The 22,010-nt window shown below is 41.7% G+C and overlaps 1 protein-coding gene across 1 annotated transcript in view; it reads left to right on the top strand.

Moving 5' to 3' along the window:
* Txlnb (taxilin beta) overlaps positions 1-21,572 on the top strand; it is a 36,152-nt gene extending 14,580 nt beyond the window's left edge. Inside the window, exons 4-9 of the mRNA XM_059272713.1 lie at positions 5,729-5,923; positions 8,696-8,815; positions 11,543-11,617; positions 16,732-16,824; positions 19,234-19,329; positions 20,502-21,572. Of these exons, the coding sequence (XP_059128696.1) occupies positions 5,729-5,923; positions 8,696-8,815; positions 11,543-11,617; positions 16,732-16,824; positions 19,234-19,329; positions 20,502-21,272 (1,350 nt within the window). The 3' untranslated portion in view covers positions 21,273-21,572. The remainder of the gene's footprint in view (positions 1-5,728; positions 5,924-8,695; positions 8,816-11,542; positions 11,618-16,731; positions 16,825-19,233; positions 19,330-20,501) is intronic.
* The last annotated feature ends 438 nt before the right edge of the window (positions 21,573-22,010 follow it).

The following is a 22,010-nucleotide window of genomic DNA, read 5'->3' as shown; positions in this document are numbered from 1 at the left end:
GATGAAAAACCAGTGTATGCAGTTATTCCATAAGCAACAACTAGCTTCGGAACTGTCAGTATAATCCCAGTATTAATTGTAGAACGGTTTACTTCTTTCAAATACATCAGTTTTTGTTTCTTGAAGCACTGATGTTAGTTTTAGTCACGTTCACCTTCTGTCTTTTTGAATAACTGGTCATTTTATCATCATGAGCATCCCCTGGTAATAAGCTTTATCTTGATATTTACTTTATTTGACATCGATACATCGCCTGAAGTTTTCTTCCTTTTTTGTTTGCTTGTTTGCACAGTATATCTCTTTTTATCTACTCATTTCCCATGTGGGTCTACAAACACAGCTCATAAAGACAGGATAAAGCTGTCTATTGATTCTTTTCATAGGCACAGTATCTGCCTCTAACTGGGGTGCCAGTCCATTAACACATAAAAGTAATGACTGATACGAGTGTATTAAGCAGTGGGTACCATGTTTGCTTGTTTACAACATGTTTCACCTCTCTCTCTCTCTCTCTCTCTCTCTCTCTCTCTCTCTCTCTGTCTCTCTCTCTCTCTCTCTCTCTCTGTCTTCTGCTCCTCTACTTTTTCATACCTTCCAATTTGAAGATTCTTTAAATTACATTTTTAATTTATCTCCCAGATTTTAAAATTATACCTCTTTACATTATTTACAGTGGTTAATCTATGGTTACAATCAACATTTTTAGTTAAATGCCTAGTCTATATAGAGTTAATATTATACCGCATCATATATGTAAAAACACTAAAGCTAAGTAAGTCCAATTATTTCTATCTTTAAGCTAGAATTGTATCTTTAAGATACAATTTTATGAACTTACAAAGCCCATGAGATGACAATTCACATTCAAAAAATGTTTTTTTGTCTTTACTATCATCTGTATTTCTTGAAAAATGAAAAGGAAAACTGCCTTTTATCTTTTCCCAGATACTGGACTTTCCTGATGTCTTTTTTATTTGGCCTAAAACTTAAGCGTCCTGTCTGGCACCATTTCCTCTCAGCCTAAAGAGCTCCCCGTTAGGGTCTGTTGGAGTCCAGCTCGGTTGGCAATCCATTCTCTTAGTCAGCCTTTATCTTTAAGATGCCTTTTAGCTAGTCATTATTCCCGTCTTCCAATTGAGAACGGTAATTACTGGATATTGAAGTTGTCCGCTGATGGGATCTGTTTATGGATCTTCCATTTTATCCTGACCTCCATAATTCTGATGACAGCAGAAACCTGAGCTGCTTCTCCTCATATGACATGTCATTTTTCTGTGGCCATTCTCAAAGACTTTCTAGTGATTTTTTACTTTTAGAATCTTTATATCTACTGATGGCTTTCTTTATTTTTAACGTTAAAAAATGCTGTGAGTGTTTCCCCTCATGTATGTAAGTATGTGGTACCTACAGAGGTCAGTAAAGGGTGATGGATCCCTTGAAGCTGGGATTACAGATGGTTGTGAACTGCCCTGTGGGTATTGGGAACTAAGATCTACCTCTATAAGAGCAGACAGTGCTCTTAACCACTGAGCTATCTCTCCAATCCCTAAAGGTTTTCTTTACATATGTTTCATCTGGTATTTGCTGAGCTTTATGTATCTGTATGCTTTTTTTTGTTTTTTACCAAACTTGGAATTTTTTCAAGCGTTATTTCTTCAAATATATTTGTTAATTCATGCTCTCCTCCTTCCCCTTCCCCGAGAGTCCAATTGCATGCATGTTAACCTTGTGACTGTCTCACAGCTCCCTTCAAGCCTTCCTCAATCTTCTCATCAGACCACTTCACATCCTTTCTTTGTTATCTCTGTTATGCTCTGGGTCCACAGAGTGATTTCTAAATGTCTAATTACAGAGTTTTAAATTCCAGGACTCCTGCTTATTTAATAGATTGTTTTTCTTGTCTGAGACTTCCTGTTTCTAACTCATTGTGATAATATTTTCCTTTACATCACTGAGCAGAATTATAACACCCATTTTTTAATTCTTTCCTGTTATTTTCCCATCTGGGCCATTGTAGAACAAGCTGTTTATTTGCTTACTGTCTTTCTTTTGATACTGTGCCAACTTTTGGGTAGGGTTTTCATATGACAGGTCATTGCCAACAATATCCTAGATGATATGACAATGTGGAGACTCTAGATTCCATTATTATGTTATTTGACCTTCCAATGCTATTAAAACACCTCACAGAAATCAACTTACAAGAGGAGAAGGTTAACTTGGCTTACAGGTTCAGAGACTTCAGTCCATGGTCACTTGATGCTTGTTTCTGGGCCATGATGAAGAACATTACCATCAGGAGCACATGATGAGAAAGTTGTTCACCTTAAGGTGGCAAGGAAGCAGAAAGACCCAGAAAAGGGCTCTAGAGACAAGATAGAGCCATCAAAAGCACGCACCAGGAGCCTACTTCCTCCAACTAAGCCCCACTTCTGAACAACTGATTCAGCTACAAAGGCATCCGTGGACTAATCCACTGATGAAATTAGCACCATCACGGTAGAATCACTTCTCAAAACCCAGTCGTCTGAGGGACATATCTTCAAGACACAAGCTTTTGGAGTGTACAGTACATATCTAAACCCTAACTATACTCTTCTGAAAAATATTGAGTTGTAATTCAGTTAATATGGTTAGCTTTAACTACAAATTTTTGTCTCTTAGAACCAAATGTCCATTCAATTTTTTCCTTAGCTGGACTGCTTCATGTCCATTCTGCAGAAGTGTAGATCAATGTTGTTCAGAGACTGGAGAATTTTCTCCACAGAACTCAGGTTTTCCTCCCTCTCTGACTCTTTTCTTGGAACTTCCCTCTCATCTTTCAGTGGTTATACAGTTTCCCAGAATTTCACACTCTTGTTCTTATCTGCAAGATGGTAGATGTTCGAGGGAAGTTTAACACATCTCATTCTGTTTCCAAGTCTTCCTACAAACTAAAATCTGTTTAAAAGGGGAAAGAGTGAGAAACTTACATTATTACATCAAGTACCAATTGGCCTCCAGAGTCCACAGATGTTATTTGTAGAAGACTAAACTTGGCATGGCCTTCTTTGTCCAAGCTAGTAGGGCAGCCTCAGTACCTGTCTCTAAAGCCCATGCTTTAGGAGCTTGGGAACACATGGAAAAAAGAATGCGTAGTCAGGGCTCTCCACCACCATACATTTTAACTTATATTCCTCATAAAGTTTGTTTTTTCTCAGTGAGTGAAACACAAACACAAGCCTTAACAATTTAGGATAGTTTAAAAAAAGGCCAGTGAAGGTCTGGGCCAGGTACCTGTTTTGCAACTCCTACAAGTACTTAAAGGAGTAAATTCGAGCCTGAAACTATACTGAAAGAGAACTTTCTAGTACAATGTGGGTAGGTGGCTTAGGGTACACGATTTTGGTAAAGAAATAAGTGGTAATTGTTAATAGAATATCAAGGAATTTTAATGTGAAAAGGACTATAGAAATCATCCCGCCCAAGCTACTCATGTGTCTGTACACAAGTTAATAATGTATTAATCATTTAAATAAACATTTACTGAATACCTATGGATTATGTGCCAGACACGGCATCAGTTTTAAGACACACAACGTTGCTTGCAAAGCTGTTTTCAGCTTTTGTCTCTCAGTCTTGTTTGTCTTAGTTATTTCCACTTTGCACACATACTTGATTAATTTGAAAAATTATCTCAGACATTGTCCAAGTCGTAGCATATTATTTATCAATGGACTCAATTTCATGACATTTAGCGACACTATTTTTTGCCTAGTTGAAATAACAACATAGCTAGGATTGTTGTTATTTGGGAGGATGGGGCAGGAGGGTCACAAGTTCAAAGACAGTCTGGACTACCTTACAAGACCTTGTACTCTTCCTCCTCTTCAAGGGGAGAGGGGGAGGTCATGTAGTACAAACTTCAAGCTGCCATTTCATAAGCCAGAAGTGAGTGGCTTGACACATGTTACTAAGATCTGGAAAAATCTCAAACTTTCTCAAGAGCATGACATGGTTTTTTTCCTACTCACACATGGAATCTTCATAAATGAACATGAAATTAAGATCGTGGTCTGTAGTTCAATAACTCATAATTTGGGGACTTGTAAGTATATCAGGAGCAAGGAGGTGACAATCACTCTGACAGGTACGTTCAGTTACTCTTTAACTGATAGCTGCAATCATTTTTAGTGATACATGTACTAAGAATTGGTATACAAAGATAAATAGTATCTCAAATAGTCTTTAGGAAGTATCTTTCATAATATCTCTGAGAAGCCACAGTATGATGAAATTACAATTCTGATGGCCAACAAGTTAGGCAATGTGTTGATATTATGTAGGAAAGATGGAAATGAGCGATAAATGAAAATACTTCCAGAGCATATATTTTTCCAGATCAGTTTTTGTTTTGATCATATTGTTCTATCCTAATAAAGACTTGTGCAATTACTTCTGCTAAAATAATTCTCTCTTTTTAAATCCTGTTACATAATCTGAAGTTGGTAGGCAACTAAATGCAGGGTAATTTTACTTGCCAACAACGAAGCAAGCTTTCTTATTAACAATTAACCAGGGCTGAAAGGAATCCGAAAATGTGTGTATCATCTCTCAACAGTGTAAACATGTCTATCTTTGGGATAATATAGCAAGAGCAAACCCTTTATTCTAAAAGAGTGAAAAGAACAATTAATTACAACACAGCTAACTCTTGATGTAGACAGAGGAATCTGGGCACATGATTAGTGGTTAGCAATGAATGTAGAGTTTTGATGTAAGAGAAAAGAGAACAGAAATAATATAAAAGCAAACTGCCAATTCCTTGATGGTAACAAGTGGAAAGGTGGGTGGTAACATGTTTCATTGTTACCATTTTAGAGTTAAGGAGATTTCAAACTTACTGCCTTCTAATTCAAAGTTTATACTGCAAGTATTTTAATTATCCCAGGGGACACATAAAATAATTGTTCTGTCCAGAAACAAAATATCCAGTGTATTTGGGAAGATTCCCTTTATATTTTTGAATGCTGTATTAAAGCTTCCTGATAATATATTTTTCTTATTATGGGCACTTGCTTGGGGCCCAAGTTCAGTTCCCAGCATCCATGTGAGGCTTCTGACAGTCACCTATAACTCCAGTTTCACACACACACACACACACACACACACACACACACACACACACACACACAGAGAGAGAGAGAGAGAGAACTAAAACCTAAAAGAAAGAAAAACAATTTGTATTATGCTCACTTATTCTTATAAAAATCTGGGTGATACAACTATGTGGTTAGTATTCCATGGTTTCATAGAGTGATATTACACCTATTGCTTTCCACCCCATAGTGCACACACACACACACACACACACACACACACACACACACACACCAGACAAACAACTCATGATCTGTGTCCCACCACTGGGTAAATCCTTTTTTCCAGGCCACATCTAAGAGATCAAAGTTGTGTGACTATGTGACTGTCTGTCAGAAGTCACTGCCGGCCATTCACTCAGCAGGCCACTGCCATTTTAAAGGAAGCCTGCTCACTGAGCACAGCCACTGCCTGGGACGGCACTCACAGCCGAAACCCTGTTCATTCATTTATTTGGGGATTGGGCAACTTTAGCTGTGGAGAGCTGAAAAGAAACATCCCACTTACTCTGCACACTGCCCCTTACCCCAAGTTCTCCAAACCATGGCACTTCTAAACCAGCACAAAATGTTCTGCTCTTCATCCACAGGAGGAAACCCTCCAGCGGGCACGAGAGGAGGAAGAGAAGAGGAAAGAGATCACGAGTCATTTTCAGACTACCCTGACAGATATCCAGACTCAGATAGAGCAACAGAGTGAGCGGAATATGAAGCTCTGCCAGGAGAACACAGAGCTCGCCGAAAAACTGAAAAGCATCATCGACCAGTACGAGCTCAGAGAAGAGGTGAGCACCACATCAGACAGCTCGCAGAACTGTACACAGGCCCAGATCTGGGCTGTAGAAGTGAAGAACTTGGTTAAGAAACAATTCATGGCCGGGCGGTGGTGGCGCACACCTTTAATCCCAGCCCTCAGGAGGCAGAGCCAGGCGGATCTCTGTGAGTTCGAGACCAGCGTGGGCTATGGAGTGGCAAAGCTACACAGAGAAACCCTGTCTCAAAAAAACAAAACAAACAAACAAAAGAAACAATTCATGGCCAGCCCTCTCAAACCGATTAATAGTTAAGACTGGGTTTCTTTTACTAACCAAAATAAAAACAGAGACTCCTACAAAACACCTGGCTGAACTCACTTCAAAATAAAAGCAGTAAACCTAAAATGGTAGGCTGTGGGCAGAGTTATCTCACACAATACTTTGGTCCTTTAAAAATCCTTTCCATGAAGACAAAAGATAATTCTGCTCTCTTCATTAGGATCCCCATGTCATCTCAGTTAACAAGCTGATACTAGTATTAATAATGTAATAATTATAATATAATTTATTTAGTGCCTAATTTGTGTCAAGCAATGTATTAGGTAGTATACTTTACTATCAACTTTACTATCAAACAGAAAACGCTATCTATATAAGTCACTTTATATGTTGTTGTGACCAAATACCTAACAAGCAACTATATAAGGAAAGAAGGGTAAATTCTGGCTTACCGCTCTGAAGGATTATTCCATCATGGCATGGTAGTGGGAGGGGAAGGCATTGTGACCAGAACAGGAAGCCAGCTGGTTACCACTGGGTCCACAGATAGGAAACAGAGAATAATGGATTCTCATGCTCAGCTCAGTCTCTTATCTTCATTCAGTCCAGGGGCCCAGGCCATGAAATGGCACAATTCACAATTAAGGTGAGTCTTCCCACCTCAATCAACCTATCCAGTCTAGATAATCCCTCACAGCCATGCCCAGAGGTTAACCAAATGTAGACAGTCCCTCACAGGCAAGCCCAGAAGTTAACCAAATGTAAACAGTCCCTCACAGGCAAGCCCAGAAGTTAACCAAATATATACAGTCCCTCACAGGCAAGCCCAGAAGTTAACCAAATGCAGACAGTCCCTCATAGGCTTGCACAGAGGCTTTTCTGCCATTGATTCTGGACCCCATCTAACCATCAATATTGGCCACTACAGTACCTTTTCCACATTTTATGTATGAGAGCAGTGGCCTGGAGATGGTATTACTTCTGGTCACAAAGATTTTCATTTTCAGTATTTTACATTAATGAGACAACAAGCAGTTGGGTTGTCAATATGTTAAGATTTTATCAAGAAAACAATATTAGAGTCAGCAGCACATGGTAACATCAGTTAGGTAAATAAGAAAAGCCCTCACAGCAAGCCATAACGCCTAGCTACCATCTCTTCTCACAAGGTTCAATTCCATCCAGGATCCAAGAGCAAAGAAGAAAGAAAGAGCCAAAGGGAAAATGTCTGTTCTCCTCAGAGAAAGCTCAGCCGGGAATGGCCTGGAATACCAGTTGGACATTCCCAGCACTGGTTCTGTGTAAAGCCCAATCCAGTATTTCACAGGTCTCCTTTCTGATGGGGCATCCTATCAGTCAAGACACCCTTGAAACAGAGGTGGAGAGGTCCAGATATGGAGGCCAGAGGATGACTGCTTATCAGCTCATCAATGAGCCCAGGTCATTTCAGCTCTCTTTTCCTCAGCTTTCCTTTACTCTAAGAAATACTTGAGACACTCAGCTCATCAAGAAAAGGGTTTGCTCTGGCTCACAGATGTGAAGCAAGTGACCCCATCACTTTGGGGGCCTATAGCAAAGCAGCACATCATCATGGTGAGAGAGGTGTGGAGGTGTGGCGATGCCAAGCTGCTCACTTCATGGGAGCTGGAAAGGGAGGTTACCAACTGCCAAAGACTAGAGGGTCTCCTGGCAAGCCCCGCCTCTAGAATTTTCTACCAAATCCCAATAGTGTCAGGCTGGATATTAAGCATTTCACATTTGGGCCTTTTGGGGGGACATTCAGATCCAAACTACATTAGCATCAAACAAAGTCAGCGAAGCACTCAGGGGCCTGGGCCTCGGTCCCACACATCTAGGGACTACATGCTGGTACTCCAAGGCTTTGTTACAACTCTTGAGAAGGTACACAGAGAATTCACCATGACACATTATATTCATTTTTATGGTTAAAAGAGGTTGTACAGTCAGCTGGGCGGTGGTGGTGCATGCCTTTAATCCCAGCACTCAGGAGGCAGAGCCAGGTGGATCTCTGTGAGTTCGAGGCCAGTCTGGTCTATAGAGCGAAATCCAGGACAGGCACCAAAACTACACAGAGAAACCCTGTCTAAACCCCATCCCCCCCTCTCCACCCCCCTGCAAATGAGGTTGTACAGTCATGAAAAGGGCCATAATACCAAGCTGAGTACATTGGAGTATTGTCTGGGAGGTCTAGTCTAATGAATATCTTCATACCAACTGGCTACCAAATTGAGAAAAATCATGTTGGTGCCTTTAGGCATCAGTGCTGGTGACCTCTGGCACCTCCACCTTCTGAAGCTCCCTCTGAATAGTACAAAGTGTGTGTGTGTGTGGGGTGGCTCTCACCGATTTATGGCTTTAATATAAAGTCTTCAGTGAGGCCCTGAGTGTTTGTTCCTTAGAATGTTGAAAACTAGGAAATCTGTATTCGTGGGAGTCGCTTTCCATTTCTGCATTTCTAAGCAATGATCCTAAGCCTGGCTTTTCTGCGTCCTCTTCCCTCAGCATCTGGACAAGATATTTAAGCACCGAGAGCTGCAGCAGAAGCTGGTGGACGCGAAACTCGAGCAGGCTCAGGAGCTGATGCAGGAAGCGGAGGAGCGTCACCGGCGGGAAAAGGAATATGTATTTACCCTTTCCGTCCGCGTGCAGATGCAATCCATCCCTTTGTCGGGGGCCCTCTAGGAAAGCTGTCTGACCACGGCAGAAGACCACTCCACTCACATACAAGCCCGTGCATCTATGGGGAAGTCAATGCGCTAGCCCAGTAGGAGACACGGGGCCTCGGCCATTATTCACACAAAATAGTCATTCAACACACTCAACAAGCGTTTCTCAAGTGCCCATTATCTGCTGAGAGCATTTGATGCTAGATTATCGCTGTGCATAAGACAGAGAAGGGCCATCTCCTACCAGGCAGATTAGAGGCTGAGTGGGAAGAGACGAGCCGTAACACGCAAAGCAGGAAGGATATTTAGATGATAGTAAGTTCTTAGGCAAAGAAGGAAGAACTGAGATGGGGCTGAAGCGGGAGGGACTACATAGACAGAGTGATCGGGACAGGCAGGGATGACGTAGCAGCCAAGTTCTGCCTTGTGGGTGGGGACCTGCCTCATGGGAGTCTTCTCCAGCAGTGGCATCTTGTCAGTGACGAGGCTTGATGTTAGACTCACCATGGCGCGCTCCACACTCAGGGGAAGGTCAGAGAAGGTGGAGCAAGTGGAGAAATGTTCAAGATGTGGGGGTAACTGGGGTCCAACTGTGCAGCTTCGTAGGACTTGAAGAGGCGGTTGGGTTTTATTCCGAATATAATGGGAAATGACTGAGGAATTTTAGGAAAGGAGCTGACGCGATTGGCTTCCCACACGTACAGGTTAATGTGGCCCCTGAGTGGAAAGTGGACTAGAAAAAAAAAAAAAAGGCAGGGGTTCCCAGCACAATCCACGGGAGATGTGATGATGACGTGGATTAGGAGGGTGGCATCTGAAAAGAAGAGGTGGAGACGGGGAACAGTTACTTCAAAGTAAAAGCAGCCATCAGTCCAAAGAGGACGACGGTGTGGAGGGGGGTGTGTGCTACCAAGGCTGACTCCTGAGTCTGGGATTGAAGAAACTGAATGGTGGTATTTATTGCTCTCCAAGGAACCACCAAAAGTTACAGGGCCATTGCGCAGATGTCAAAACTGAGGCTCAGGGAGGACACACAGCTTCAGGTTTCACACTGCTAAGGGAAGCGATATGTTTCACAACCACACGCATCTGTCCCCAGCCTTAAGCGCTCTGTGACACTGCATCACATTCAGCGGTGTGTTTCAGCTGTGTGGAAACATGCACCAGTTGCTGGAGGAAGAGAGGAGGTGTGTGTGCGTGTGTGTGCGTGTGTGTGTGTGTGTGTGTGTGTGTGTGTGTGTGTGTGTGTGTGTGAAGGCTGAGAGGGCTGTGAGACAGTTAGCTGTAAGGCCAGTTACTCAAATGATGCCACTTACCATTTGACCAGAAGCTTTCTGTTCAGCTGAAACCACACAAGAGTCACTTAAATTGTTAGCATAGCAACAGCAAAGTAACCAGTTTTCAAATATGACAGAAAAAAAAGTAAATGTGGACGACAAACCCTCACTCTTAGTTCTCAAAGCCCACCTACCCTCACTCATCCCCACCCATCCCCACCCACCCCACTCCCAGTTCTCACTTCTGGAGGTTTCTCCAGGCAAACAGAATAATCAGAGATATCCAACAGGCTGCCACTGTTGACTCCTAAAGCATGGCCCAGCACACCTCTACTACACCCTCAGATGGCCAGAGGGGCCTACAGGTCTGGTACTCCACAATGTCCTGGGCCTCTCTGAAGACCAACAGTGTATACTTTCCTGCTATCTCTAGGCCACTGCACAATTATCTGGAAGTCAACAACTAGAATTCTCATGGTACATTGTAGACATGACTTTTATTAAAAAAACAAAAACAAAAAACCCTTCTGAGCTCTGACCAGAAGAACCAAACCTAAGACTATAGTTGTACATCAAAACGGATTGACAAGTAAATGTATATCTTAAGTTAAAACACGTTTACCCATCTGCTCCCAGCTCAACCCTGTCTAACGGCCATGGTTACCTAAGAAAGGCTTCCTTGTGGGAGAAGAAGGATGAGAACTCTTAGGACCAGAGGGAAAGTTCAGAGCAACCATCAAACTTCTCTGTTTCTCAAATGTGCTGCCTGGGTCACTGATAGCCAAAGCATCTTGGGCATTGGAAAAGCACAGATTTCAACCATGCCCTCTACATCCTAGATTATATTCTCCAAAGGGGAATGTACCCATCAGTGATTCCCTGAGGAGAGTCAGATACATTTGAACTGCAGGGTCAAGAACCAGGGATAAAAAAAAGGGAATGTGTATTTCTTAAGGTATCTTGTGTGCTGTGTTGGAGACTATATGCTAATATAATGGATCAGTCACACATACCCAGGCCCAGGAGGGAGAGTCTAGAGATGTTCAAGCTAAGGTTGATGATGGTGGTGGGAGAGAATTGCTTGGGAATCTCCTGTAATTGACAGGGAAGCTTTTCACCAGTGGGAGTGGTGAGAGGTTAGATTTTGTGTGATTGATACTTGATTTGGATCCTTAAAATTCTTTCTCATTAAAGCCACTAGTTTCTATGGGAATCAAACCCATTAAATTAATTATTTTATCAACTTTCACTTTGTTAACTTATATTTTGCAAAAGTCTCCCCTCAAAAACATACTTAAGGGAAAGGGGTGTAAGAAGAAAGTTAGTTTTATCTGTATACGGTGAACAAATGTCAGTTTTAAACCAGTTAGACTTCCTCCCCATGCACTCACTCTCTTTCCTCACAGTTGCTGAACCAGGCAGCAGAATGGAAACTCCAGGCCAAAGTGCTGAAGGAGCAGGAGACAGTGTTGCAGGCTCAGGTGAAGTGGGGGGGACCAGCATGTGGGGGACTGGGGGAGCCTCCTTCTGGTACCAAAGGGCTGGGACCCAAGATTCCCTGCACAAAGCTTTAGAGGTGGCGGGGCATGGGGAGAGGATGAGACGTGACCAACTTCATGTTTATTGTATCTAAGAAAATAGAGTCTATTAGGTCTATGCAAGAGAAAGGATGCGTACCAACGTTTTGTAGCCAAGGGTCTGCAGACAAATGATGCCATTAAGGCGGTCAGTCACAGCAAGCTAATGTCCAGCTTCCCACTTCGCTGTCACATTTCCTTTCTGTCACCTGACCCATTGCCCGGCTAAGGGGAGAAGGAACGTAAAACTGTTCGGAAGCACCATTTATAACTGTCAATCCTGAACAGCCTTCACATGTTGATATTGTCGCTAATATGAAGAAGATGAGAAAAATGGAGGCCAGGTTTCTGTGCTGTCAGAGACTGACCTTGTCAATAGTGAGTGACTGGGAGCCTTCCGAGTTGGCTTCAGGTGTCATTGGAATTATTTTTGGTCACATTACTAGAGGTCCCATTTCAGACTCAGAAACATTGCCAAGGCTGGCTCTGTGCAAAAGGCAGGCCTATCTATCTACCTATCCTCCCCATTGGCATGGGGTTCTGGCCCTCCTGGGAAACATTCCCTGTCACAGGCCACAGAGGGACTCTGGCCTGCTATTAGAACTGCCCAAGCCCTAGAGGGATGGTGAGTTCACAGAGAAAATGGATGCAAGGTGAGGGCATCAGAAACCTTCTATGTTGGCATTGAGACTGTAAATGTTTATGAACTGACTATAAAATCTTACTAATTATAAAAAATAAAAGGTACATACTTCCTATAGGAATGAACAAATTCAACAACTATCGTTCACTGTAAAATACATCAAGAGTAAACTTCAGATAACAAGTTACAGCAAGCATACATACAGGTGGCATCATCGCAGACAGCCTTCCTAAGGCATATGTAGGCAATGTGTCCAGAGAATGTGATGGAAAATTGTTTTCCCCAATAGAATCTATTCTTTGAAAACATTCAAGAAAAGTTTTCAAACTAATTAGATCCTGAGATCACCTTTGAGTGAGTTGTAGAACCCATCACATCATGGTGTCAGGAGCATCAAGCCATGGTGGATAGTGGGGGGAAAGGTGTGACTCTACCGTCTAGGGATAGAGAAAACCCAGAGAGTCAAGCCAGAGCCCATGGTCCATTTCTGCTCACTAACAGCATAGAGCTTGAGAGAAACAATGGACAATACTTGAGGCAAGGCATTATTCACTTTGTCTACAAGAAATCGCTTCGCTAAAGGAAGATCATGAACTTGAAAAGAGTAGATTAATATTAGATTCTAGCCTCGAAAGTGATTTGTTCAGCTGCCATCAGAGTCCAGGATGTGTCTATGTGGCATGTCCGTGTCCGTGTCCGTGTGTGTGTGTGTGTGTGTGTGTGTGTGTGTGTGTGTGTGTGTGTGTGTGTATACATTTGCACATGAGTATGTGGAGACCAAAAGTCAACATCATGTATCTTTCCCCAATCACCACCCACCTTACATTTTGAGATTCATCTTGAAATGAATCTGGAGCTATGTAGCTTGGTCAGACTAGCTGGCCCAAGAGCCCCACCCACGGCCTCCTGTTTCCATTCCTTTGGTGCTTAGATCCCACTGCTATGCCTGGCTTTTTTAAGGTGGGTGTTGGGGATCCAAAGTCAGATCCTCACACTGGCATAACAAGCACGTTACTGACTGAACCATCTGGATAGAACCAAGGATCTGGGAGCTCCATGGTGTGGGAAAGAAAAATATAAAGATGTGATACCATTTCTCAACTCTACCCATTCAAACTTGAGAAGTATCTACCAGGCATTTCTAATTCCTCACTCACCCACTGATCCTGAATGAGTCCAGGTACTGAGATCAGAGTACTGGCTCTTTACACGGAGATGCTGTGTGACCCTGTCCAACTTACACAAGCGAATTCTACTCACATACTCTTCTTGTTTCTAATTGTCCTGAAAGGAGCAGGAACACCAGGAAGTTAAGGCCTTGATGCCCATTTTTAAGACCTGAGCAAGAAAGATGCCAAGGGCAGTTTGCTCATTTTCCTAGACTGAAGTCACTATCAGTCATAAGACAACACTGGTGAGTTGGGAACGTGTTTCCCACTTAGGAAAGTGGTGTCAGGCTTTCAGTTATATAAACTGAGGCAATAGAGCTGCTGTCATAGATGACCAGTTAGATACAACTGTCAGGTCATTAACAGAGAATCATCAGATCAGTAAGGATGAAGACAGTAGCAAACATAGAATGTCAGCAGTATCCGAGAGCTCAGACACAAAATACCACCCAAGGGGAAAGATCAGGAGTAAACTGTTAACAGTATAATCATAGTCTCTAGACTCAGATATCCTCTCCTTATCTTTAGATGAGGGGAGAGCTCTCTGCAACAACTCTGGAACAGAACTTGCCTCCATGTCAAGTCTCACGGTCTTATTGAGGCAATTTCTAGGCACAGTGCCTTCCATTTCCTACTCTTAACTAGAACTCGGTGTTCAGTTAAAGGAATACATGAGGACCAGCTTGATATGGCTCAGTGGGTACAGGCAGTTACTGCCAAGCTTGATGATCCCCAGGTCTCATTTGGTAGAAAGAACTGACTCCCAAGCCTGGGAAGTTAGACTCTGTCCTCCACTGATGCACGAGGCATGCATGAACCTCCAAACACACCCGAATATAAAAACAAAAAGTGAGCCCTTTGGCCAGTTTTAAGGTGATATATTACAGCAATTTTTGTTACTTTTAACCATGGAGTAGTATACTTCTATTTCTGTCCCTGGCAAGACTTCTGGATAGCCTTTCCACACTTCTCTGAATTCCCAAAGCAAAAGTGGAAATAGCTCCCATCAAATCAAACACACAATGTGTCAACATGCTAATAGAAGGCCAACTCCACAGTATAAATATCCACTAAGGAAATGAGAAGTATGAAAGTTTAGTTAGAATAAGATAACATTGGTGCTGACTACCTGAGCGATTGATAAGCCACACAAACTGTACTGTCTATGACCAAGCAGTCTAATAGGAAGAAAAGGAGAATGTTAAAACCTGACCACTTGAAGGAGGAGGATATGAGAAGTTGTTTGATGTCTGTGGAGTTGTTGAATGTGTGCATGGTTTCCATTTTGCAACGTGAAAATATTCTGGAGATTGGCTGTACAGCAATGTGAGCGTAACAAGATTGATCTGTAGACTTCAAACAGGTTAGGGTGGTTAATTATGTGTGTGTTTTAACAAAATTTAATTTTTGAACAAAGCAAAACAAAATGGTCAGTTGGAATAATCTAATAAAAAAAAAATAAAGGAGACAATGCAGAAATACCCAGTTCTTGGCACAAATATGACAACCTAAGTTAGCTCCATAGCATCCTCTCACAAGGTACCAGGAGAAAAGGCAATTTCTGGGAGTTTTCTTCTGACCTCCAAATGCATGCTGCGTCACATGTGTAAGTGCACACACACACACACACCACATACTAAATATCTATTTTGAAGTATTTGTTTTACTATTGTCACCAAGTACATCAGTTTGAACGCAATAATAAATAAACTTGGAGTCAATAATAATGCTGCGTCAGTGTCACATGAAAGAAAGAGATCGAAGCACCGACCCTTGCTATTGTTTAACCAAGAGTGAGTCCAGAGCTGACGTTTTTTGGTTATGACCCTAAGTATTTAACTTCTGAGCCAGCACTCCAGCCCAGTGAGCCCAGGTTTGACACTTCACACTCCCTGTGTCTTCTGTCATCATGGTTTATCTGCTGTATGTGTCTGAATCTGTTGCCTGCCTGAAAACTGTCTTGTGAATCTGTCCCTGTCCCTGTGTCTGTCCCTAATGAAGGGCTTTGCTGTGTAATTATTGAACAGTACAGAAAGTGTCAGCTGGGGAAAGAATGGGAAGGGTCTTTACAGAAAGCATTAACAGAGGCTTAGGGATCAAGTCACTGACCCCAGCTGACCCCAATTGACTCAGATAACAAACAAACAAATACTATCAAGCAATATCCAAAGGCCCCTTTCAGTATGTACGGGAGATATTCATGTGTAAGATTGATTTTGATCTCTATTTGCTGTTTCCAGCAAATGATCATCACAACACATGTACAAACACATATGTGTTACTCTTGGGTCAGGGGCATGGAAAAGTACATAATTTAAGAATACAGCTATTTATTATCTTAGGTTGTAAAAGTTGATTACATGGGAAATCCAAGGAAAATAAAGTTCTGACTTGGTAATTTGTATCGAACATCTCATAGTCAAGTTGTCATTGAGTTTATCTTTCCATTAGGAGTACACGTATTTCAAAAGCATGACCCAAGAGCTAAATAAATATCTTTACATATGTGGTGCATATGTATGTTCAGTGACCAACAAATATTTGTAAAAATTAAAACATAATAAATCTGTAATGATAGATCTTATCATTTTATTTTTCTTTAAAAAATTTTAGGCAACATTAAGAGGATTCAATAGATTCTTCAAAAGATAGAGCACAAGAAATTGGAAGGGAAACATTGTGGAGTGTGATAAGGGAGAAACTGGATGGGAGGGGATGTGGTGGATTTGGGAAGATGGCTGAGTAGGTAGAGGGCTTGCTGTAAAAGAATAAGGACCTGAGTTTGAATCCCGAGCACCCACGTAAAAGCCAGGCATGGTGACAAGTGCCCATGGCTGCAGCACTGATGGGTAGAAGAAACAGGAGACCCCTGGGCCTTCCTGGCCAGCCAGTGCAGCTAAAATGGCGGGCTCTAGACTCACCAAGAGACCTTCTTTCAAACGGTAAGCTGGAGAGCTTTAGAAGACACCTAAAGACAGACACACAGAGACACTCACACACAATTTTTAAATGAAAAATTTCAATCATGTTCACCAAGCTAGGCTGACCTTGTAGTAAAAACAATAACCAAACATATGACTAACCCTGTATTGAGAATACCTTTAAATCATTTTTTTTTCCTCAAATAACGAACAATGACATGTTGTTTTTCTGGACGCATTCTGAAAGCAGCCCTAAAATAGATGTACTCTTTGCTCTGTTTATAGCTCACCCTCTACTCAGGAAGGTTTGAGGAGTTCCAGAGCACACTGTCAAAAAGCAATGAAGTGTTTGCCACTTTCAAGCAGGAAATGGATAAAGTGAGTATTGCGTATCCATGAGGATTGACATATTTTTGTTTTGACAGGCAACTCTTTGCATTCATTTTTCTCTGGCTGAGATACTTCAATGAATTTCAGAATACATGGAAATTTTTATAGGCAGGAATGAGACTTTCAGTGGGTTGGGTTTTTTGTTGTTGTTGTTGTTTGTCTTTTAAAAATTTTTCCAGTAAATTAATCTGATCAACAGCCCCAAAATGCTAGGATACATTTTTACCAGAATGAACAATATTTTTCTTCTTGATATCTAGCTTTAAAAAGGACAGAAGTTAGCATTAAGTTAAAAAGTCCCACTTTCTAATGTTCAAAACAAACATTTAAATACCTAAAAATACGTTAGGGTTGATAAGACTCCTTCCCATAATTGTAATATAATTGTTGAGCTCTAAATAAGAAAACAAAGAGTAAGTTCAAATACCGAATTTATAACTATCCTCCAAGTACTGTTGGGCTATTTACTTACCTCTCAACTTCTATTTCTCTTATTATAAACTGAGATATTATATTATTTGCATAACTCACAAAGCTATGGAGTTCACATAAAGTAATGTATTAAAAGTTTTTGCAAGTCTTTTCCAAACATAAGGTACAAATGTTACCGATGGACAGAGCATTAACATTATATTCAGAACAGTATCTTCCCAATGGACAGTCAGCACCAGCCTTCTGTCGTTGAGGGCAGAGGGTGAAAGCACTCGATGTACAAGCCTGGTGACCAGAGTTTAGATCCCTGGATCCATGTTCAAAGCTGAGTGATGTGGGGAACGTCTGTGATCCTAGAACGCCTCTAGCAATATGGGAAGTGAAAACAGGAAAATACTCTGGAAGCTCATGGGCCAGCATGCACGCTCGTGTGCACACACACACACACACACACACACACACCTTTGTGAACAGGCACTGGCATTAATTATAAGTGCAAGAAGCATCTTTCAAAATCTATTTTATTGAAATAATGTAATGTTTACACTAACATTTGTTAAGTTAGTTTTCTTGGTTCTGAATAGATGTATCCATTAGTTATTTTTTTTTTAAATTCTAGAGTTATAAGATTAGAACTTTATTTCAAAATTGCATATTTTGAGACTAGGATATTAAGTGTTCTTAATCTGAAATTCATTTATGGATATTAGTTGACCCAATAATTCCCAGATAAACAACAACAACAAAAAAAACCTGGTATGCATGGTTGTGTAACTCTCAATATGGTCCTATATCTTTTATGAAACTATTAAAGTTAACCACTTAAGCTTTATAATTGCCTAATCTGGCTAACATATGATCCAAAAAAAAAAAAAATCCATTCAAGACTCATCTATCTTCTCTTAGAGCAAGAGCTGATAGTCTGGGCTCAGCCTCTGGCCTCAGTGGGTGCCTCAGACAACTTCGCCCAAGAAGCAAGCATGTAGCCAGGCTTGCAGGCACACCCCTTTAATCCTAGCACTCACTCAGGAGGCAGAGACAGGCAGATCTCTGTGAGTTCCAGGCCAGTCTGGGCTACATAACAAGTTTAGGCCAGCCAGGGCTACAGAATGAAACCTGCTCTCGAATTAACTGAAATAAAAATTAAAAAAAGAAGACAGCACCTAGGTGTGGCTCATGAAAGGGAATAATACCTGACCACAAGCCTTACCCTCCAATTTACAGAAGCAGAGAGCCCACAATAAATAACCGGTAACCTTATACTCAAGGAAGATTTGATCACTTCTCTATCACCCACATGCAGACTCAGTGACTAAAAGATACTTCATTTGTTGCCGACAGTGAGGTATTCTATAGCCTGGCTCTTTTGTTAACACACTAGATGTTAACGCATATCCTTGCGCCTCGCTTTCCCCATTTATAAAACAGGGGTGAAAATGGAGCCTCTCTCGTGGGACTGTTCCAGAGATGAAAAGAATGTGTACTAATCACATTCTGTGAGCTCACCTTCACCCTATAAGCATAAATAAAGAGAAGGTGGAAAGCAGTGTTTGTGTAGACACGAATGTTATCTACAGTTTAATGCCTAAAAGCAACGCCAGCTTCCTCAGTGTGGCAGCCTTCTGCTCAATAAAGCAACTGCTCTAAATTGCGAGCTTATTCACGGGTCTCATTAAGGACATTTTTTTACTTTAAATGAAAGAAAAGTCAACAACAACAACATGTTCCTAAGTAGTTTCCTTCCTCCTGAATTGGCTCGGGTGCAAATCAGTTTATTCATTACTGATCTAGAGGACTCGGAAATAAATCACTCCTCTTCCGCAATCTGCATTGTTGACATCGAACATTTGTTTGCTTTGCCAGCTGGTAGCAGAAGGACAGGCCTTGGTGTCACACGTGGAACTAATTGCTTCCTTGATGCATTAACTCCTCGGGATTAACATTAAAACACTCTAATTTCTGTAGACAACCAAAAAAATGAAGAAGCTGGAGAAGGATACAGCCACATGGAAAGCCCGATTTGAGAACTGTAACAAAGCTCTGTTGGACATGATTGAAGAGGTGAGGAAATTCCTTTCTTAGTTTTTCTCTCCATTTCCCTAATTCTGTCAAAATAATCAATATAACCTACTAGTGCAAATGATTATGTTTGAAAATAGGCTGACTTACAAGGGAGATGTGATCCATTAAAATATAATGAAAATAAGATCAAGGGTCATTCAGAAATCTAAGGAAGAGTCAAAGACCTTTGTAAACCTTAGTCACAGGATTATTGAGTAGAATGTTGTGGCACCATGCCTGCTGGAGTGTAATGGTTTTGATGAAGGTTTTACTTGACCTCAAATACTGTTCAGCACCCAGCAAGTACAATGAATGCATTGGTTTGACCATACCGAGAGAAGACCAGGTAGCCCACACACAGATTATTTTATAGACAGATATGAAGAAATCTTTTTAAAAAACTCCTTCAGCGGTTATTAGATTGCTGATGTTATGCCAGGACCTGCAGGTTTTCCAACTCTAAAGACAAAGATATATAAGCTTTGACATGAGTGACAGGGCTTACAAGTGAAGACCCCTTCATGTTAACAAGTAAAAAGAGTCTTATAGGGACAGGGTAGCTGGGGCGGGAGTAAGTAGTAAGCTGATTAGGAGCAGATCCCTGCTCACACTCACACCACTATTACCAGAGGGGGAGAAAAACTGATCAGTTTAAGCAGCCGACCTCATGAATTAGTATGTGGTAAGTTTCTGTGGTTATAAGTACCGCTTCAACTATTCATCCCAAGTCGCAACCAATTCCCAAGACATGTGTTCATGACTCATCAAGACGAGTCAAATGGCTGCTGCATTAGTATACGCAGTTTATCCATCGAGAAGACATGTTCCCTAGAACACATAAAGCAGTGTTGAAGGTGAAGTCCCAGTCTGTCTTGTTCATTTCATGCAAGCTCTTGCTTATACCCCCTAGTTCTTAGAAGATTCATGTAGGTTAAGGTTTGACAGGTTCTTCAATGAAGCATAAAGAAGGCTCCCCGTGTTGCTTTTCCAAAGAACAGGCAATGGTGATTACAATTCTATTAGTCTAATAATCGGTGCAAAAACCAAACCAAGTGATCTTCATAAATGTTTGTTCAAACCTAGTAGACAAATTCTGGGACGAATGGTTTTGTCTCTGGAGAGCATTCTAGGGAATCCACTGCTCATGACATTTGTGTATGTTTATGTCACAGAAAGCCCTAAGAGCTAAGGAATATGAGTGTTTCGTGATGAAAATCCAGAGGCTGGAGAACCTGTGTCGTGCTTTACAAGAAGAGAGAAAGGAACTCTACAAAAAAATCAGAGAAGCGAAAATGTCCGAAAAGGAAGAGCAGGGTCAGCACACCTCTGATGAAGAGCCAGAGTCAAATGTCTCTGAAGATAAAGAAATAGATGCAGAGGAAGCCAACAGTGTTCAAAGCGCCGTGAAAAACCTGGCCACGGCTTTCACCATCCTTCATCATCCGGAGTCCACCCTGGACCAATCAGAGGAAAGACAGCCAGCAGTGACTGGTCCTCAGGGCGGAAGTGACATCATCCCCCAGCAGCCCGAACTAGCCCTTCTGAACCCTTCTGCTGCTTCAGGGAGTCCTGAGCCTCCCGTAGCTTCTCAGGCTGGGGCTGGAGGGGTCTGTGAGGCTGCACCTGCCTCTACAGCCAGCTGTATCCCTACAGGGCCAGAGCTCCAAAGCCAGGGACTCCCTCCTGGGAACTTCCTGGACCTGAAGCTCCAGGAGCCAGAGGCAAAAGCCTCTGGTCAGGCCCCACTGTCCCCAGCCCAGGGCTCCCTAGCTGTGGCGGAGGCAAAATATGCTGCTCCACCATGTCCAGAGAGTGAGGGAGTCCCTGCTGTGGTGCCTGGCTGTGAGCCCAGGGAGCAGCCCCCACCAGCTGCCACAGAGATCCCAGGCCCTTCCACGGGGCTCCCCATAGAGGCGGACACCAGTCTGGATGGAGTAGACTAAGACTCATCGACTCTTTGGGCTGTTCACCCTGCTGAATCTTCCTCACGGCAGAATGTCTGTGAAAGAAACTTCAAGGACTAGGAAGAGAGTTAGGGTCAAGACATTTTTAATGTTGAGCCTTTGCTGCTGTTCGCAGTTTATAACTAATGTGGAAATTTTCTGCAATTGCATAGTTTTCCCATTGGCAGCCAAACATCAATAGCAAATATATATTTCAGTTCCACTAAGCTGGTACCTTAATCCAGTTTATCAACAGTAAGATTTGTTATTTAAGGACTCCCATTTGCAACATATAAATACTCTGAGATGTTACATTTATTTCCACAAATAATAAGAGCTATAATGACTATTCAGATTCCATTTAAATAGCATAATATACACTGTGCTTATGTGCGTATATAATACACATATCTACATGTGTGGATAAATAATACATGTGTGTACATATGCACATGTATTTTCATACATGTATATAAAGTCATCATACATTACAAGTGTATTTCACTCCTTACAGATTTTTCTCTATTGCAAGATATTTATATGCTGATCAAAAGTTCTCTTACTTACACTCTGTACTACAGTAGACTAATGTTCTATAAATCAGAAATAGATTTAGAACACAAATATTTAGGCCATCACTACTTTGGCCGAAAAAGGTAACCCAATTTAAGATAAAGAAACTCAACCAGCAGATCCAACGAAAGACACAGCAGGAGTGTTGGAATGCCTGTGCAGATG

Source organism: Peromyscus eremicus, chromosome 8b (genome assembly GCF_949786415.1).
Source record: "Peromyscus eremicus chromosome 8b, PerEre_H2_v1, whole genome shotgun sequence".
Taxonomy (NCBI): domain Eukaryota; kingdom Metazoa; phylum Chordata; class Mammalia; order Rodentia; family Cricetidae; genus Peromyscus; species Peromyscus eremicus.
This window is presented reverse-complemented; position numbering and strand designations above follow the sequence as displayed.